This window comes from Eleutherodactylus coqui, chromosome 8 (assembly GCF_035609145.1).
Source record: "Eleutherodactylus coqui strain aEleCoq1 chromosome 8, aEleCoq1.hap1, whole genome shotgun sequence".
Lineage (NCBI taxonomy): Eukaryota > Metazoa > Chordata > Amphibia > Anura > Eleutherodactylidae > Eleutherodactylus > Eleutherodactylus coqui.
This window is the reverse complement of record NC_089844.1, coordinates 103,110,838-103,125,972: the sequence shown is the minus strand read 5'-3', so window position 1 is coordinate 103,125,972 and position 15,135 is coordinate 103,110,838. Positions and strand designations below refer to the sequence as shown.

Here is a 15,135-nt window from a genome sequence, read left to right as displayed (position 1 = left end):
TGTTTTTTTAATTTAGTGTAGCTAGGGCTTATTTTCGGGGTATGGCTTATATTTCAAGCCCTCTTATCCCCCAAAAATCAAGGTAGGGCTTATTTTCAGGGTATGTATTACTTTTGGGGAAATACGGTATGTTACAAGTGGGTCCTACAGTCATAGGAGCCCCTAACTTCTCTATGCTCCACATGAGGAGACCGGTATTATAAATTAAAGATTATTTTGTATTGTGGCCTTGCAGCTTGAATTTATGCCTATCTCATCAGAGGTAAGCTAATATGTAAATAAAATTTACATGAGTGAAATGCCTTATTGCATAAACGATACTTTAATACTGCGACCCTATTGCTCAGTGTAAAGGGACCTCTAGGAGTAGTACAAAAAAGTTACTTATCTTTAAGCAAGCCAGCTGCCAGAAAGACTTATAATAAGATTTTGATGTAAATAATACAATGCAAACACAATTTAAGCACTGTGGTGAAACTGCTGTTTTAATTAATGGACATTTACATGGGACAATTATCGAGCAAAATCCATTCAAACTGTATAAAAATCATTGCTGATTTCTCACTGTATGTCAATGCTCTCCGCTCAGCGCTTCACATAGAAATAGAGCACGGCACACCCCTGTGAGCGAGAAGCCAGCAGTGATCTGCCTGCCTAAATGCTCTGCACAAGCACTGCCAATCTTAGCGGTGACATCAGCGCTCGTGCAGTTGTTTAGCCGACAGTCGTCCCATGTAAACCCAGCAATAAGTCCATAGCTTTGGGACCACACCTACAACAAAACCTAAGGGTTTGTGCAGAATGAGATTTGTTTTTGGATAAAGTACTGAGATTAGTGGTAAACTGATGTTTAAAAATACATCTAGGATAAATCCCTATGTAATAAGCGTTATCTATGTCTAGAAGTATAAAATATGACATCTATCCATAAAAGGATAGATTGACAACTTATGATGTTTATGTGATAATTTCAGTTATGCTAAAAGGTTTATTTGCAAGCTGGATATCGTCAGGATAGATCATCACTATGAGTTTAATTAGGGTTCCACACACAGGCGGAGGAGAAAGAGAAGAAGAAAGGGAAATGTTTCTTCTTATTATTCTCCTCCTCTGAAGGAGGGAGAAAAGAGAAAGAAAGAAGGACAGGCTCTGTGGATCAGTGATCAGCACTATTCCCTTGCAATGCTGGGGTCTGAAGTTCAATTCTGACCAAGGACAACATTATCATGCAGTCTGTATGTTTTCCTTGTGTTTCTTATTCTTCCTCTTCCATCTCTGAAGGGGGCTCAGTGGTTAGCAATGTTTCCTTGCAGTGATGGTGTCCTAGGATCACATATGCATGGAGTTTGCATAGGTTTATTCATGTTAATTACCTAATATAGTGCTCAAACACAAGGAGAACATACAAGCTCCATACAGATGTTGCCTGTCAGATTTTAGTTTACAATCCCAGCACTGTAAGATAAGAGTGCCAACCCCTGAGCCACACTGGAAGTACTCCTCTGCACCTCCCTTATCCATGCTGAACTGAAATTTTAGCAATATTTGACTCAGAACAGGTTTCCTTTGGTTCAGTTAACTTAAAGGGGTTGTCCGGCCATAAACATTAGGTCTCATTACTTTTGTTTGCCCATTTCCATGCACTTTGTAATATACATTGTGCATGGAAAATGAAGCAAACAGAAGTTTTGGACTTACCTGAAGGGATGCCCCCCCCTGTGTTGCTCCTCCGTCGTCCCTGGTTACCACAAGAATCTTCTCCTCTTCTTGTCGGGCCGCAGCAGCTCTTGTCGGCGCGGGAACGAGCCCCTTCTCATCCGCGCATGCGCAGTTCTTCTCTCTGCAGCCGGGACCGATATACGATCTTCTTGTGTGCAGGGGGGGAGGATGGAAGAGCCTCAGAGCAGGAACTGAGCTCCCGCCCCCTCTCTGCCTCCACTCCGCCCCTCTGCACTATTTTCAATGAGGAGAGGCGGGACGGGGGCGGAGCTAAGGTCCGAGAATTAGCCCCGCCCCCGTCTCGGCTCTCCCCATTGCAAATGGGGCGGAGAAGAGGCAGAGAGGGGGCGGGAGCTCAGTTCCCGCTCTGAGGCTCTTCCATCCTCCCCCCCTGCACACAAGAAGATCGTATATCGGTCCCGGCTGCAGAGAGAAGAACTGCGCATGCGCGGATGAGAAGGGGCTCGTTCCCGCGCCGACAAGAGCTGCTGCGGCCCGACAAGAAGAGGAGAAGATTCTTGTGGTAACCAGGGACGACGGAGGAGCAACACAGGGGGGGGGGCATCCCTTCAGGTAAGTCCAAAACTTCTGTTTGCTTCATTTTCCATGCACAATGTATATTACAAAGTGCATGGAAATGGGCAAACAGAAGTAATGAGACCTAATGTTTATGGCCGGACAACCCCTTTAACATTTTTCATCATTATTACTAAAATAACACAATAATTACAATTTTGGGGGAAAAATATGGCTACATTTGTTGCACATTGTGCATCTTCTAGGAACACAAATAGCAATTTTTGAAATATATATAACAAAATTGAAACATACTGAAACCTAATGTTACACATCATTTTTCAAAAGAGAGAAAGAGAGAGAAACGAACCTAGTAAAAAAAAAAAAAAGCACGGCACCCGGCGTCCCACATACAAAAATGCTCAAGTCTCCCATTGTAGGCAATGGGATTCGTTACTCGAGTAGAGCTCTCAAATTTTACGAAAAGCTTGACTCGAGTAGCACGGACCTGAGCATATGGGTGCTCGCTAGAGATGAGCGAGCATACTCGTTAAGGCAATTTACTCGAGAGAGCATCGCCTTTTTCGAGTACCTGCTGGCTCGTCCCTGAAGATTTGGGGTGCTGCGGGAGTGAGCGGGGGGTTGCGGAGGGGATCAGGAGGGAGAGAGAGAGAGATCTCTCTCACTCTCCACCCTGCTCCCCTCCACCGCCCTGCGCCGCCACCTGCCCCCCGCAGACCCCCTGAATCTTCAGGGACGAGTCAGCAGGTACTCGAAAAAGGCGATGCTCTCTCGAGTAAATTGCCTTAACAAGTATGCTCGCTCATCTCTATTACTGCCCACCCAAGCCAACAGTAACCTACTACAGCTGCAATTACGGCACATTACAATATGTGACCTTGCTTGCCGATCACCGGTGGCGGCAGTGACTTATTGACCCTACTTACATTAATTCTACGGCCAGAGACAGTATTTCTGATATAAGCAATACTTTTTTATGCTTGAATCTATGAGCAAATATTGATCTTGTCAGGTATGTATTCAAAGTGCAATGAATACATTGAAGTATGAATCAAAATAGGTCGAATTAAATGCGTGCATGAAAAGGAAAATTAAATATCTTTCTGTACGATTGAAATTAGACAAAACCATCTTCTTTCATGATTGACATAAAGAAATCAGCATGCCTACAAAATAATATGCACAAAGATACTTACATAAATATCTGCACCATAAAATCCGTCCTGGTAAACAACACTGCAAATACAAACACAGAAAAAAATGGCCCAATCAGTGCAAGAAAACACACAGCCAACTAAGCCTGCAAATGAGATTTTGATGTAATACCTCTCTTCTCTTTGTGTGTTTACACATGATAAAGCAGTGTGCATATTCACATGTTCATTCCAGCATTGCATGCTCTAGTTAATGTTGAGTTTGGCCTAGATAATTCCGATATGTTGAGGGCAGATTCTGTGCAGACTGCAGAATAGTCGTGTGCTAAAGATGTTTTCAGGGCTTAATGAAGTGCAGCATCGGATCAGACTTCCCATTATAATTTTAAATGCATACATTAATGTAAATTAAGTTGGCTCTAGATATTAGAGTCCAATGGAAGCGTGATGTAGAATATGTTCTACTGCCTTATAGAAAACATATGAGTAAACACAAAGTACACAATCACTTTCAAGAAATAATTGATTCCTAAGTCATTTCTCTTTAAAAATGAGTTATCACTTTTTACATTGACAGCTAGTCATAATGCATAGCTCTTATTTTGATACATCAGAAGGATGTATTGAATTGCATTCACAGTTCTCATATCACTGAAAGTTCATAGCGACTATACGATAATTTGATGCAGAAAACCAGTTGTCCCCCTGTGGTATATATAATATTTGTCTCTCAAAAAAGAGGCTGATTCACTGAATAAGAATCCTTCCACCAGACTACCAAGCTGGACCAATTAGTCTGTAGTATAGCTATTGGACATTCAAATAGACTGAATGGGATATTTATATTTTAAAGGGGTTGTATAGTTGTAAACTATTGATGCCCTGTCATCAACAGTAAATCAGCAGGGGTTTGTTGCCAGGAACTTCTGCTGTTCGCCGAGCTGATTTTTAGAGGAAGCAGACAGCTCCATTCTCACTGCAGTGGCCAGGCTTGGTATTACAGGCAAAGTTGCCATTGAAGTGAATGGGTATAATACCAAGTCTGGTCACTAGAGCAGGAATGGAGCTCCGTAATCAGCTCCATATACAAACACATAGACCTAGTGACCAACTTATCAGTGGGGAGTCCTGGGCGGCAGACCCTTGTTGATCTAGTATTGATGGCCTAGCCTGTGGATAGGCTATCAATACTTTACAGCTGGGTAACCTCTTTAAATAATAAACTATAAATCTCAGTCTCTATTATTATTCAGTGAATCAGGCACTGAAGTTCCGCTAGGCTGTTGCAAGTTTATCCATTGTCTGTTTCCAAAAATAGCCAGCAGCATTGTCAATGGGCTATAATACAGGCTATCACCAGAATGGGGGCAATACAGGTCATTCTATTTAACCTTTTGTGTAAAGCTTTACGCATAAACTGTGAAACAGTTCCCAAAATTGGACATACTCTTTTGGGTATGTTCACCCATTGCAGCAGTACTGCAGATTTTCCACAAAAAGAATTAGTAATGTATATGATGTCAATTAATGCTGAAAATGTTCACTGTTAATTTTTCCCTTCCTATGAGGGAGTGAAATTTGTGCCAAGTCTGAAGCAATTCTAAACCAAATTCAAGCAAAAAAAAAAGCAGCATTTGGTATAGTATTGATAGAGTATCATCAAAATAAATGGAATTATTTGTCCTAGGCCTCATTCACACAAGCGTGGTTTACACGCTGCTACAGCAGCCTGTAAACTATGCTTCTGTAGCAAACAATAGGTTGCTATGGAAGCGCTTACACTAAGCTTTTTTAATAGCTCAGAATAAGACTTGCCTGTCAGCTCCGTGCTGCGGCGCTGTCCATGGTGCTGATGACAGGCTTCTATGGTAGCTGCAGCAGCACTCTGCCCGCAGCACGGGCATGTGAACGGGGTGCTCCACAGAGCACAGAGTAGCTCGTTCACTGCAGAATTCCTGCATGTCAGCAGCGTGGTTTACATGCTGCTGTAGCAGCGTGTAAACCACGCTCATTTGAACGAGGCCTTAGGAGTGAACTCAAAATAGAGTGAGGAAGATCTCTTCTGTAATACCTCTCTTCTCTTTGTGTAAAATTCTATCACTGCAGTTTAGGCAGTTTTCCAACCAAATATTGTATGCACTTCATAGAAATTAAAGACTTATATGTGTATGGGCATATAAGACCTATATGTGTATTAAGCTTATATGTGTATGGGCAAATTGCTAAGCTAAATGTGCCAGAATTCAGAATTAATTGCACCAAAAAAACAGCTTGCTTGCCTTCTGCAAGACTTTTTATGTGTTTTAGGGCACCTTCACATGGGCGATTTTGCGTTTACATTTCATATAACGTTTTTGTGTCTATGCTCATGGGAAGCTGCCCTACAGCAAGTAGGTGAATTCTTTTCTTTCTATACTAGAACAGCATGCTGAGTGTTCCTGTGTTGCGTGACTTGGGGCTTCTTCACATGATCATATTTGTGTGCACAATATACAGAGAATAGAACCCATTGATATCAAAGGGTTTGAACAAATTTTCTGTATTTTGTACATACATTTCTCGCACATGCAAGAAAATAGGACCTGCTCTATTTTGAGAGCATTCACATACCAAAGATCCTCATAGAAATCAATGGAAGGTGCGCAATGTTAACAAAAATGTGCAAAGATGCTGCGCAATTCGGTAAAAAAAAAAGAACACATCTGAACCTCATTAGGCTAAATACCCATTTAAATTAGGACATGAGTGCATTCAGAGTGCATATGAACAAGCCCTACATGCACAGAAAGTACAGTACAATGCACAGACACGCTTGCAAATCAACCTCGTTCATAGTGCAAATATGTCGCGCTGAAACATGTGCAATTGTGCATACACTCGCATGAAGGTGCCCTTAGGGTAGTGACCCATGGGTGTATTTTCAGGCCTTGCGCTGTCTAAATAGCCTATACACATGGACATTTTTTTAGATGGACCCATGATCTGTGTGAAAAAATTAATGGCATGTCCTATTCTTGTCATGGTACAGATGAGAAATTGGACATGCAATGTCTGTGAATGTGCTGTATCCGTGTATATGGTAAAGCACAGGGAAGAGTGTCCATGTAATGTTGATGTAAGTTAAGTCTGATCCGAGTCCCTCAGGCACAGCTAGCAGTTACAGCTGTTTGCCACTAACTTTACAGAGCAAAATTGCACTAATGAAATTCAGTACACTTATGGTTTCTGATTCTATACACAGGCATTTTATCACAGTATTTATTCTAAGACTAAGCCTCGGGACACTCAAATGGTCTGCTATTTCCAAATATATGCCTTATGCTTAGCTTTAGCCCATTAGGCCATCAAATTCATATCAATAAAGCACATTACTTACAGTCATGAGAAAAACTAAATACATACTCTTTGGTTTTACACCTATATATGATTAACACACGCCTGAATGCTCCAGACCAGCAAACTGTCCAAACCTCTACTTTTATAGAGGTGGTAACACTTTCTGATGATCAATTAATCAAGCTCATTTAATTAGCAGCATTTGGCTGCTTCTTACCTTCTTAATTCCTATGAAAGCAATAAAGATATATTTAATTTTTCCATCACTGCTTCAACATTTGGGCCTACTTTTGCTAAATAAAAATGACATGATGCAATTTGTCATGTGTTGTTGCTCATCTGAGACTGTATTTTCTTTTTAAAAGACATTCTACAGACCAGATTTTTAAATTATAACCTAATATATATAACCATAGAATTCAAAGAGAGTGTACTTAGTTTTTCTTGACTGTATAATTTCATATTGTATCTACCAATGAAAACAAAAAGGTGAGAACGGTGAATGCATAATGAAATATTTTGGAAAGCTGCACTACAGGTCCCACATTAATCAATTATACAGTAAAAACAGATAAAGTGTGTGAGAACACAGAGGCACACTGATAGTTGTATTTAAACATATTCCTAAGGGCTTATTCCGACATAAGTATATCAGCCGGGATTTCACGCCCAGCCGATATACGCCGTCCCTCTCTGCAGGGGGAGGAGGCAGGCCGGGCCAGGAGCAGTGCACTGAGCCCCGCCCCCTCTCCACCCTCACCACTGTTTGCAATGGGAAGGGTGGGACGGGGCGGAGCTAAGTTCTGTCCCACCCTCCCATTGCAAATAGTGGCAAGGGGCGGAGAGGGGGTAGGAGCTCAGTGCACTGTCCCTGGCCCATCCCACCTCCTCCCCCTGCAGAGAAAGACAGCATATATCGACCGGGCGTAAAAACTCGGCGGAATAAGCCCTAAAGCTGGATTCACATAGACATATTTGCATATGAAATTTTTGTGTGCAATGCTCAGAAAATAGAACCCATTGATTTAAATCACAATTGTGATTTACGTCACAGAAGGGGAAATATAAAAACATAAAAACAATCACAGAAAATGGTCATATACTTACTGACTAAGGAGGGCAGATAGCTGCATCCTCTCACCACGCAGGTAGCAGACTACCAAATGATGGAGCTAATTGCATCTGTGAGGGACACTGATGAGGCAGCCACTCACACAGCCTCTTAATATAGAGGGGGGTAGCTGCTTCTTGTATACTCCCACACAGAGTAGATACAAAGTGGCAGACCTTCTGATACATGTAGTGCACCATGCAGACCAGCAACCTATTAATGACACCATAATAGTTTGGCAGGTTGCCCTTTTTCCGGACTATTCAAACTCTGAGCAAGTGCATGAAAAAAAGTGGGAAGATAGGTCCTGCCTTATCTTTCTCGAACATAGCATTGACTAGATGCGAAAAAGATAGGGCAAGTCCTATCTTTTTTTGCATGTAGTAATTACACTCGGGAATCCCGATAGTGGAAACGAAACCCTTAATATCAATGGTTTTGTATTGTTCCGTTATGCGGCTGTGATTTTCATGGCCATGATAACGGGACAAAATCCCACTCTCTGGGATCATGCAGGTGGGCAATGTGAATGGGCTCAACAACATAGAGAAGCACAGTAGAATGTGCCAATACATGCGCAAAAACAAGTGATAGCGCTCCCTTCACGGCCCAATTATGTCACGCTATTGCAAGCGTATATACACCTAGACTCATCTGCAGGAGCCCTTAGGGTGACTACAAATGTTTTTTGTGCAACTTAGCACAACATATTTGTACTATTAATGAGTGTTTTTTGCAGTCGTTTTGGCATGTTTTATTGTATGTTTTGGACACCAGGGCATGTTCATTTGTGCGTAGCAGACAAGCACACTCCCATTAAAATGGTTATTTAATAGAGATGAGCGAACGCGTTCGTCCGAGCTTGATATTCGTGCGAATATTAGGGTGTTCGGGATGTTCGTTATTCGTGACGAACACCATGCGGTGTTCTGGTTACTTTCACTTCCTTCCCTGAGACGTTAGCGCGCTTTTCTGGCCAATTGAAAGACAGGGAAGGCATTACAACTTCCCCCTGCAACGTTTAAGCCCTATACCACCCCCCTGCTGTGAGTGGCTGGCGAGATCAGGTGTTCGCCTAATATAAAAGTCGGCCCCTCCCGCGGCTCGCCTCAGATGCGGTGTGAGTTAGATGAGGGACAGTGCTGTTTATACCGGAGCTGCTGTAGGGAAAGAATTGGTAGTTAGTGTAGGCTTCAAGACCCCCCAAAGGTCCTTATTAGGGCCACTGATAGCTGTGTGTTGGCTGCTGTTAGCAGTGGGATTTTTTTTTTTTTCTCAAAATCGCCTCTGCAGACCGTTGCACCTGGCATTAGGGACAGAAGTGCTGCATAGGCAGGGAGAGTGTTAGGAGTGAGTGTAGCCTTCAAGAACCTCAACGGTCCTTTCTAGGGCCATATTTATCCGTGTGCAGTACTGTCCAGGCTGCTGTTGGCTGTGCTGCATTTTTTTTGGGCTTCTCAAAATCGCCTCTGCAGAGCATTGCACCCTCCATTGATACTGCAGGGAAAGAATTGTATAGGCAGGGCCACAACACAGTTATTATTCATAGAATATACGCAGTGCTGCCTGTTGGTGGGAAAAAACTGAAAACAAATCTATTTGTCCAGCCTGTGTCCGTCCTTACGCCTGTGTAGACGTGTGAGCTGCGTGAAAAACATTGCTAAATCATACGCAGCCAGCTACGCTTTACTGCTGGGTTCGCCATTTGCTTTCCTTAATTGGGAAAAAAAAATACCTGCTCTCCAAGAGTTATAATAACTCTGCTACCCTCACGTTCTGTGACACATAAGCAGGGACACAGCGCAGTTATTAAACTTCGCAGGTTCATTGAATATACGCAGTGCTGCCTGTTGGTGGGAAAAAACTGAAAACAAATCTATTTGTCCAGCCTGTGTCCGTCCTTACGCCTGTGTAGACGTGTGAGCTGCGTGAAAAACATTGCTAAATCATACGCAGCCAGCTACGCTTTACTGCTGGGTTCGCCATTTGCTTTCCTTAATTGGGAAAAAAAAATACCTGCTCTCCAAGAGTTATAATAACTCTGCTACCCTCACGTTCTGTGACACATAAGCAGGGACACAGCGCAGTTATTAAACTTCGCAGGTTCATTGAATATACGCAGTGCTGCCTGTTGGTGGGAAAAAACTGAAAACAAATCTATTTGTCCAGCCTGTGTCCGTCCTTACGCCTGTGTAGACGTGTGAGCTGCGTGAAAAACATTGCTAAATCATACGCACCCAGCTACGCTTTACTGCTGGGTTCGCCATTTGCTTTCCTTAATTGGGAAAAAAAATACCTGCTCTCCAAGAGTTATAATAACTCTGCTACCCTCACGTTCTGTGACACATAAGCAGGGACACAGCGCAGTTATTAAACTTCGCAGGTTCATTGAATATACGCAGTGCTGCCTGTTGGTGGGAAAAAACTGAAAACAAATCTATTTGTCCAGCCTGTGTCCGTCCTTACGCCTGTGTAGACGTGTGAGCTGCGTGAAAAACATTGCTAAATCATACGCACCCAGCTACGCTTTACTGCTGGGTTCGCCATTTGCTTTCCTTAATTGGGAAAAAAAATACCTGCTCTCCAAGAGTTATAATAACTCTGCTACCCTCACGTTCTGTGACACATAAGCAGGGACACAGCGCAGTTATTAAACTTCGCAGGTTCATTGAATATACGCAGTGCTGCCTGTTGGTGGGAAAAAACTGAAAACAAATCTATTTGTCCAGCCTGTGTCCGTCCTTACGCCTGTGTAGACGTGTGAGCTGCGTGAAAAACATTGCTAAATCATACGCAGCCAGCTACGCTTTACTGCTGGGTTCGCCATTTGCTTTCCTTAATTGGGAAAAAAAAATACCTGCTCTCCAAGAGTTATAATAACTCTGCTACCCTCACGTTCTGTGACACATAAGCAGGGACACAGCGCAGTTATTAAACTTCGCAGGTTCATTGAATATACGCAGTGCTGCCTGTTGGTGGGAAAAAACTGAAAACAAATCTATTTGTCCAGCCTGTGTCCGTCCTTACGCCTGTGTAGACGTGTGAGCTGCGTGAAAAACATTGCTAAATCATACGCACCCAGCTACGCTTTACTGCTGGGTTCGCCATTTGCTTTCCTTAATTGGGAAAAAAAATACCTGCTCTCCAAGAGTTATAATAACTCTGCTACCCTCACGTTCTGTGACACATAAGCAGGGACACAGCACAGTTATTAAACTTAGATAATTCATTCACTAGAGGCAGTGGGGCCTTTCGTTTTCCAAAAAGGGCAAAAATTATATTTGGCCTGCAGTCTTGCGCCAATTTATTTCCTGCCTGGGAAATCTAATCACTGGTAATACAGCATGCTGAGGGGTAGGGGTAAGCCTAGAGGACGTGGACGTGGACGTGGCCGAGGACGCGGAGGGCCAAGTGAGGGTGTGGGCACAGGCCAAGCTCCTGATCCAGGTGTGTCGCAGCTGTCTGCTGCGCGATTAGGAGAGAGGCACGTTTCTGGCGTCCCCACATTCATCGCCCAATTAATGGGTCCACGCGGGAGACGGTTATTAGAAAATGAGCAGTGTGAGCAGGTCCTGTCCTGGATGGCAGAAAGTGCTTCGAGCAACCTATCGTCTACCCGCAGTTCTGCGCCGTCCACTGCTGCCAATCCGAATCCTCTGTCTGCTGCTCCTCCTTCCTCCCAGCCTCCTCAGTCCACTACAATGACACCTGCTCAGGAGCGGGAACACTCCCAGGAACTGTTCTCGGGCCCCTGCTTAGATTGGGCAGCAGCGGTTCCTCTCCCACCAGAGGAGTTTATCGTCACTGATGCCCAACCATTCGAAAGTTCCCGGGGTCCGGGGGAAGAGGCTGGGGACTTCCGCCAACTGTCTCAACAACTTTCTGTGGGTGAGGAGGACGATGACGATCAGACACAGTTGTCTTGCAGTGAGGTAGTAGTAAGGGCAGTAAGTCCCAGGGAGCAGCGCACAGAGGATTCGGAGGAAGAGCAGCAGGACGATGAGGTGACTGACCCCACCTGGTGTGCAACGCTTACTCAGGAGGACAGGTCTTCAGAGGGGGAGTCAAGGGCATCAGCAGGGCAGGTTGCAAGAGGCAGTGCGGTGGCCAGGGGTAGAGGCAGGGCCAGACCGAATAATCCACCAAGTGTTTCCCAAAGCGCCCCCTCGCGCCATGCCACCCTGCGTAGGCCGAGGTGCTCTAAGGTCTGGCAGTTTTTCACAGAGACGCCTGACGACCGACGAACAGTGGTGTGCAACCTTTGTCGCGCAAAGCTCAGCCGGGGAGCCAACACCAACAGCCTCACCACCACCACCATGCGCAGACATATGATGGCCAAGCACCCCGCAAGGTGGGACAAAGGCCGTTCACCGTCTCCGGTTTGCACCCCTGCCTCTCCCCCTGTGCCCCAACCTGCCACTGAGATGCAACCCCCCTCTCAGGACACAGGCACTACCGCCTCATGGCCTGCACCCACACCCTCATCTCCGCTGTCCTCGGCCCCATCCAGCAGTGTAGTTCAGCGCACCGTTCAGCCGTCGCTTGCGCAAGTGTTCGAGCGCAAGCGCAAGTACGCCGCCACGCACCCGCACGCTCAAACGTTAACCGTCCGCATCGCAAAATTCATCAGCCTTGAGATGCTGCCGTATAGGGTTGTGGAAACGGAGTCCTTCAAAAGTATCATGGAGGCGGCGGCCCCGCGCTACTCAGTTCCCAGTCGCCACTACTTTTCCCGATGTGCCGTCCCAGCCCTGCACGACCACGTCTCCCGCAACATTGTGCGCGCCCTCACCAACGCGGTTACTGCCACGGTCCACTTAACTACGGACACGTGGACAAGCACAGGCGGGCAGGGCCACTACATCTCCCTGACGGCACATTGGGTGAATTTAGTGGAGGCTGGGACAGAGTCAGAGCCTGGGACCGCTCACGTCCTACCCACCCCCAGAATTGCGGGCCCCAGCTCGGTGCTGGTATCTGCGGAGGTGTATGCTTCCTCCACTAAAGCACCCTCCTCCTCCTCCTCCTCTGTCTCACAATCAAGATGTGTTAGCAGCAGCATGTCGCCAGCAGTCGGTGTCGCGCGGTGTGGCATCACAGCGGTGGGCAAGCGTCAGCAGGCCGTGCTGAAACTACTCAGCTTAGGCGATAAGAGGCACACGGCCCACGAACTGCTGCAGGGTCTGACACAGCAGACCGACCGCTGGCTTGCGCCGCTGAGCCTCCAACCGGGCATGGTCGTGTGTGACAACGGCCGTAACCTGGTGGCGGCTCTGCAGCTTGGCAGCCTCACGCACGTGCCATGCCTGGCCCACGTCTTTAATTTGGTGGTTCAGCGGTTTCTGAAAAGCTACCCACGCTTGTCAGACCTGCTCGTAAAGGCGCGCCGGCTCTGCGCACATTTCCGCAAGTCCCACACGGACGCTGCCACCCTGCGCACCCTGCAACATCACTTTAAGCTGCCAGTGCACCGACTGCTGTGCGACGTGCCCACACGGTGGAACTCTACGCTCCACATGTTGGCCAGGCTCTATGAACAACGGAGAGCTATAGTCGAATACCAACTCCAACATGGGCGGCGCAGTGGGAGTCAGCCTCCTCAATTCCTTTCAGAAGAGTGGGCCTGGTTGGCAGACATCTGCCATGTCCTTGGTAATTTTGAGGAGTCTACCCAGGTGGTGAGCGGCGATGCTACAATCATTAGCGTCACCATTCCTCTGCTATGCATCTTGAGAAATTCCCTGCAAACCATAAAGGCAGCTGCTTTGCGCTCGGAAACGGGGGCGGGGGAAGACAGTATGCCGCTGGATAGTCAGGGCACCCTCCTGTCTATTTCTCAGCGCGTACAGGAGGAGGAGGAGGAGCATGAGGAGGATGAGGAGGAGGGGGAAGAGACAGCTTGGCCCGCTGCTGACGGTACACCGGCTGATTGCCTGTCATCCTTTCAGCGTGTATGGCCTGAGGAGGAGGAGGAGGAGGAGGAGGATCCTGAAAGTGATCTTCCTAGTGAAGACAGCCATGTGTTGCGTACAGGTACCCTGGCACACATGGCTGACTTCATGTTAGGATGCCTTTCTCGTGACCCTCGCGTTGCACGCATTCTGGCCACGACGGATTACTGGGTGTACACACTGCTCGATCCACGGTATAAGGAGAACCTGCCCACTCTGATTCCCGAAGAGGAAAGGGGTTCGAGAGTGTTGCTATACCACAGGACCCTTGCGGACAAGCTGATGGTAAAATTCCCAGCCGACAGCGCTAGTGGCAGAAGGCGCAGTTCCGAGGGCCATGTTGCAGGGGATGTGCGTAGATCGAGCAGCATGTACATCCCAGGCAGTGCAACAGTCTTTAAGGGCCTGGCCAGCTTTATGGCTCCCCACCAAGACTGTGTCACCGCTCCCCAGTCACGGCTGAGTCGGCGGGAGCACTGCAAAAGGATGGTGAGGGAGTACGTAGCGGATCGCACGACCATCCTTGGTGACGCCTCTGCCCCCTACAACTACTGGGTGTCGAAGCTGGACACGTGGCCTGAACTAGCCCTGTATGCCCTTGAGGTGCTTGCTTGTCCTGCGGCTAGCGTGTTGTCGGAGAGGGTGTTTAGTGCGGCTGGGGGAATCATCACAGATAAGCGTAGCCGCTTGTCAACCGACAGTGCCGACAGGCTAACACTCATCAAGATGAACAAAGGCTGGATTTCCCCAGACTTCTGTTCTCCACCAGCGGACAGCAGCGATACGTAAGCAATACGTAGGCTGCACCCGCGGATGGAAGCTACGTTCTCTCTCACCATCCAAAACGGGGACATTTCTGCTTCATCAATCTGTGTCTAATATTCCTCCTCCTCCTCCTCCTGCTCCACCTCCTGAAACCTCACGTAATCACGCTGAACGGGCAATTTTTCTTAGGGCCACAAGGCTCACTCAAATAATTTTTCAGAACAATTTTTATAAGTTTCAATGCGCTTAAAAGCATTGGAACTTTAACTTGAACCAATTTTTCGTTACACTGGGCTGCCTCCAGGCCTAGTTACCACTTAAGCCACATTAACCAAAGCGATTAATGGGTTTCACCTGCCCTCTTGGCTGGCCATGGCCAATTTTTGGGATGTACATTAGTACTGTTGATACAGCAATTTGTGTGGGCCCTCGCCTACAGTGTAATCAAATTAATTTTTAGCCCACCTGCATTACAGCTGACGTTACCTCAGCTGTGTTGGGCAATGCAATGGGATATTTTTGTGTACCGCCGGTGGGTTCCAGGGAGCCACCCATGCTGTAG

General features: G+C 46.4%; 1 protein-coding gene across 3 annotated transcripts in view; it reads right to left on the bottom strand.

Annotated features, from left to right (window-relative positions):
• The window catches only part of RBFOX1 (RNA binding fox-1 homolog 1), a 744,520-nt gene that overhangs the window by 101,235 nt on the left and 628,150 nt on the right, over positions 1-15,135 (bottom strand). For all 3 annotated transcript variants that reach the window (XM_066576151.1, XM_066576152.1, XM_066576153.1), the window contains exon 9: positions 3,453-3,492. In XM_066576151.1, coding sequence (XP_066432248.1) covers positions 3,453-3,492 — 40 coding nt within the window. The remainder of the gene's footprint in view (positions 1-3,452; positions 3,493-15,135) is intronic.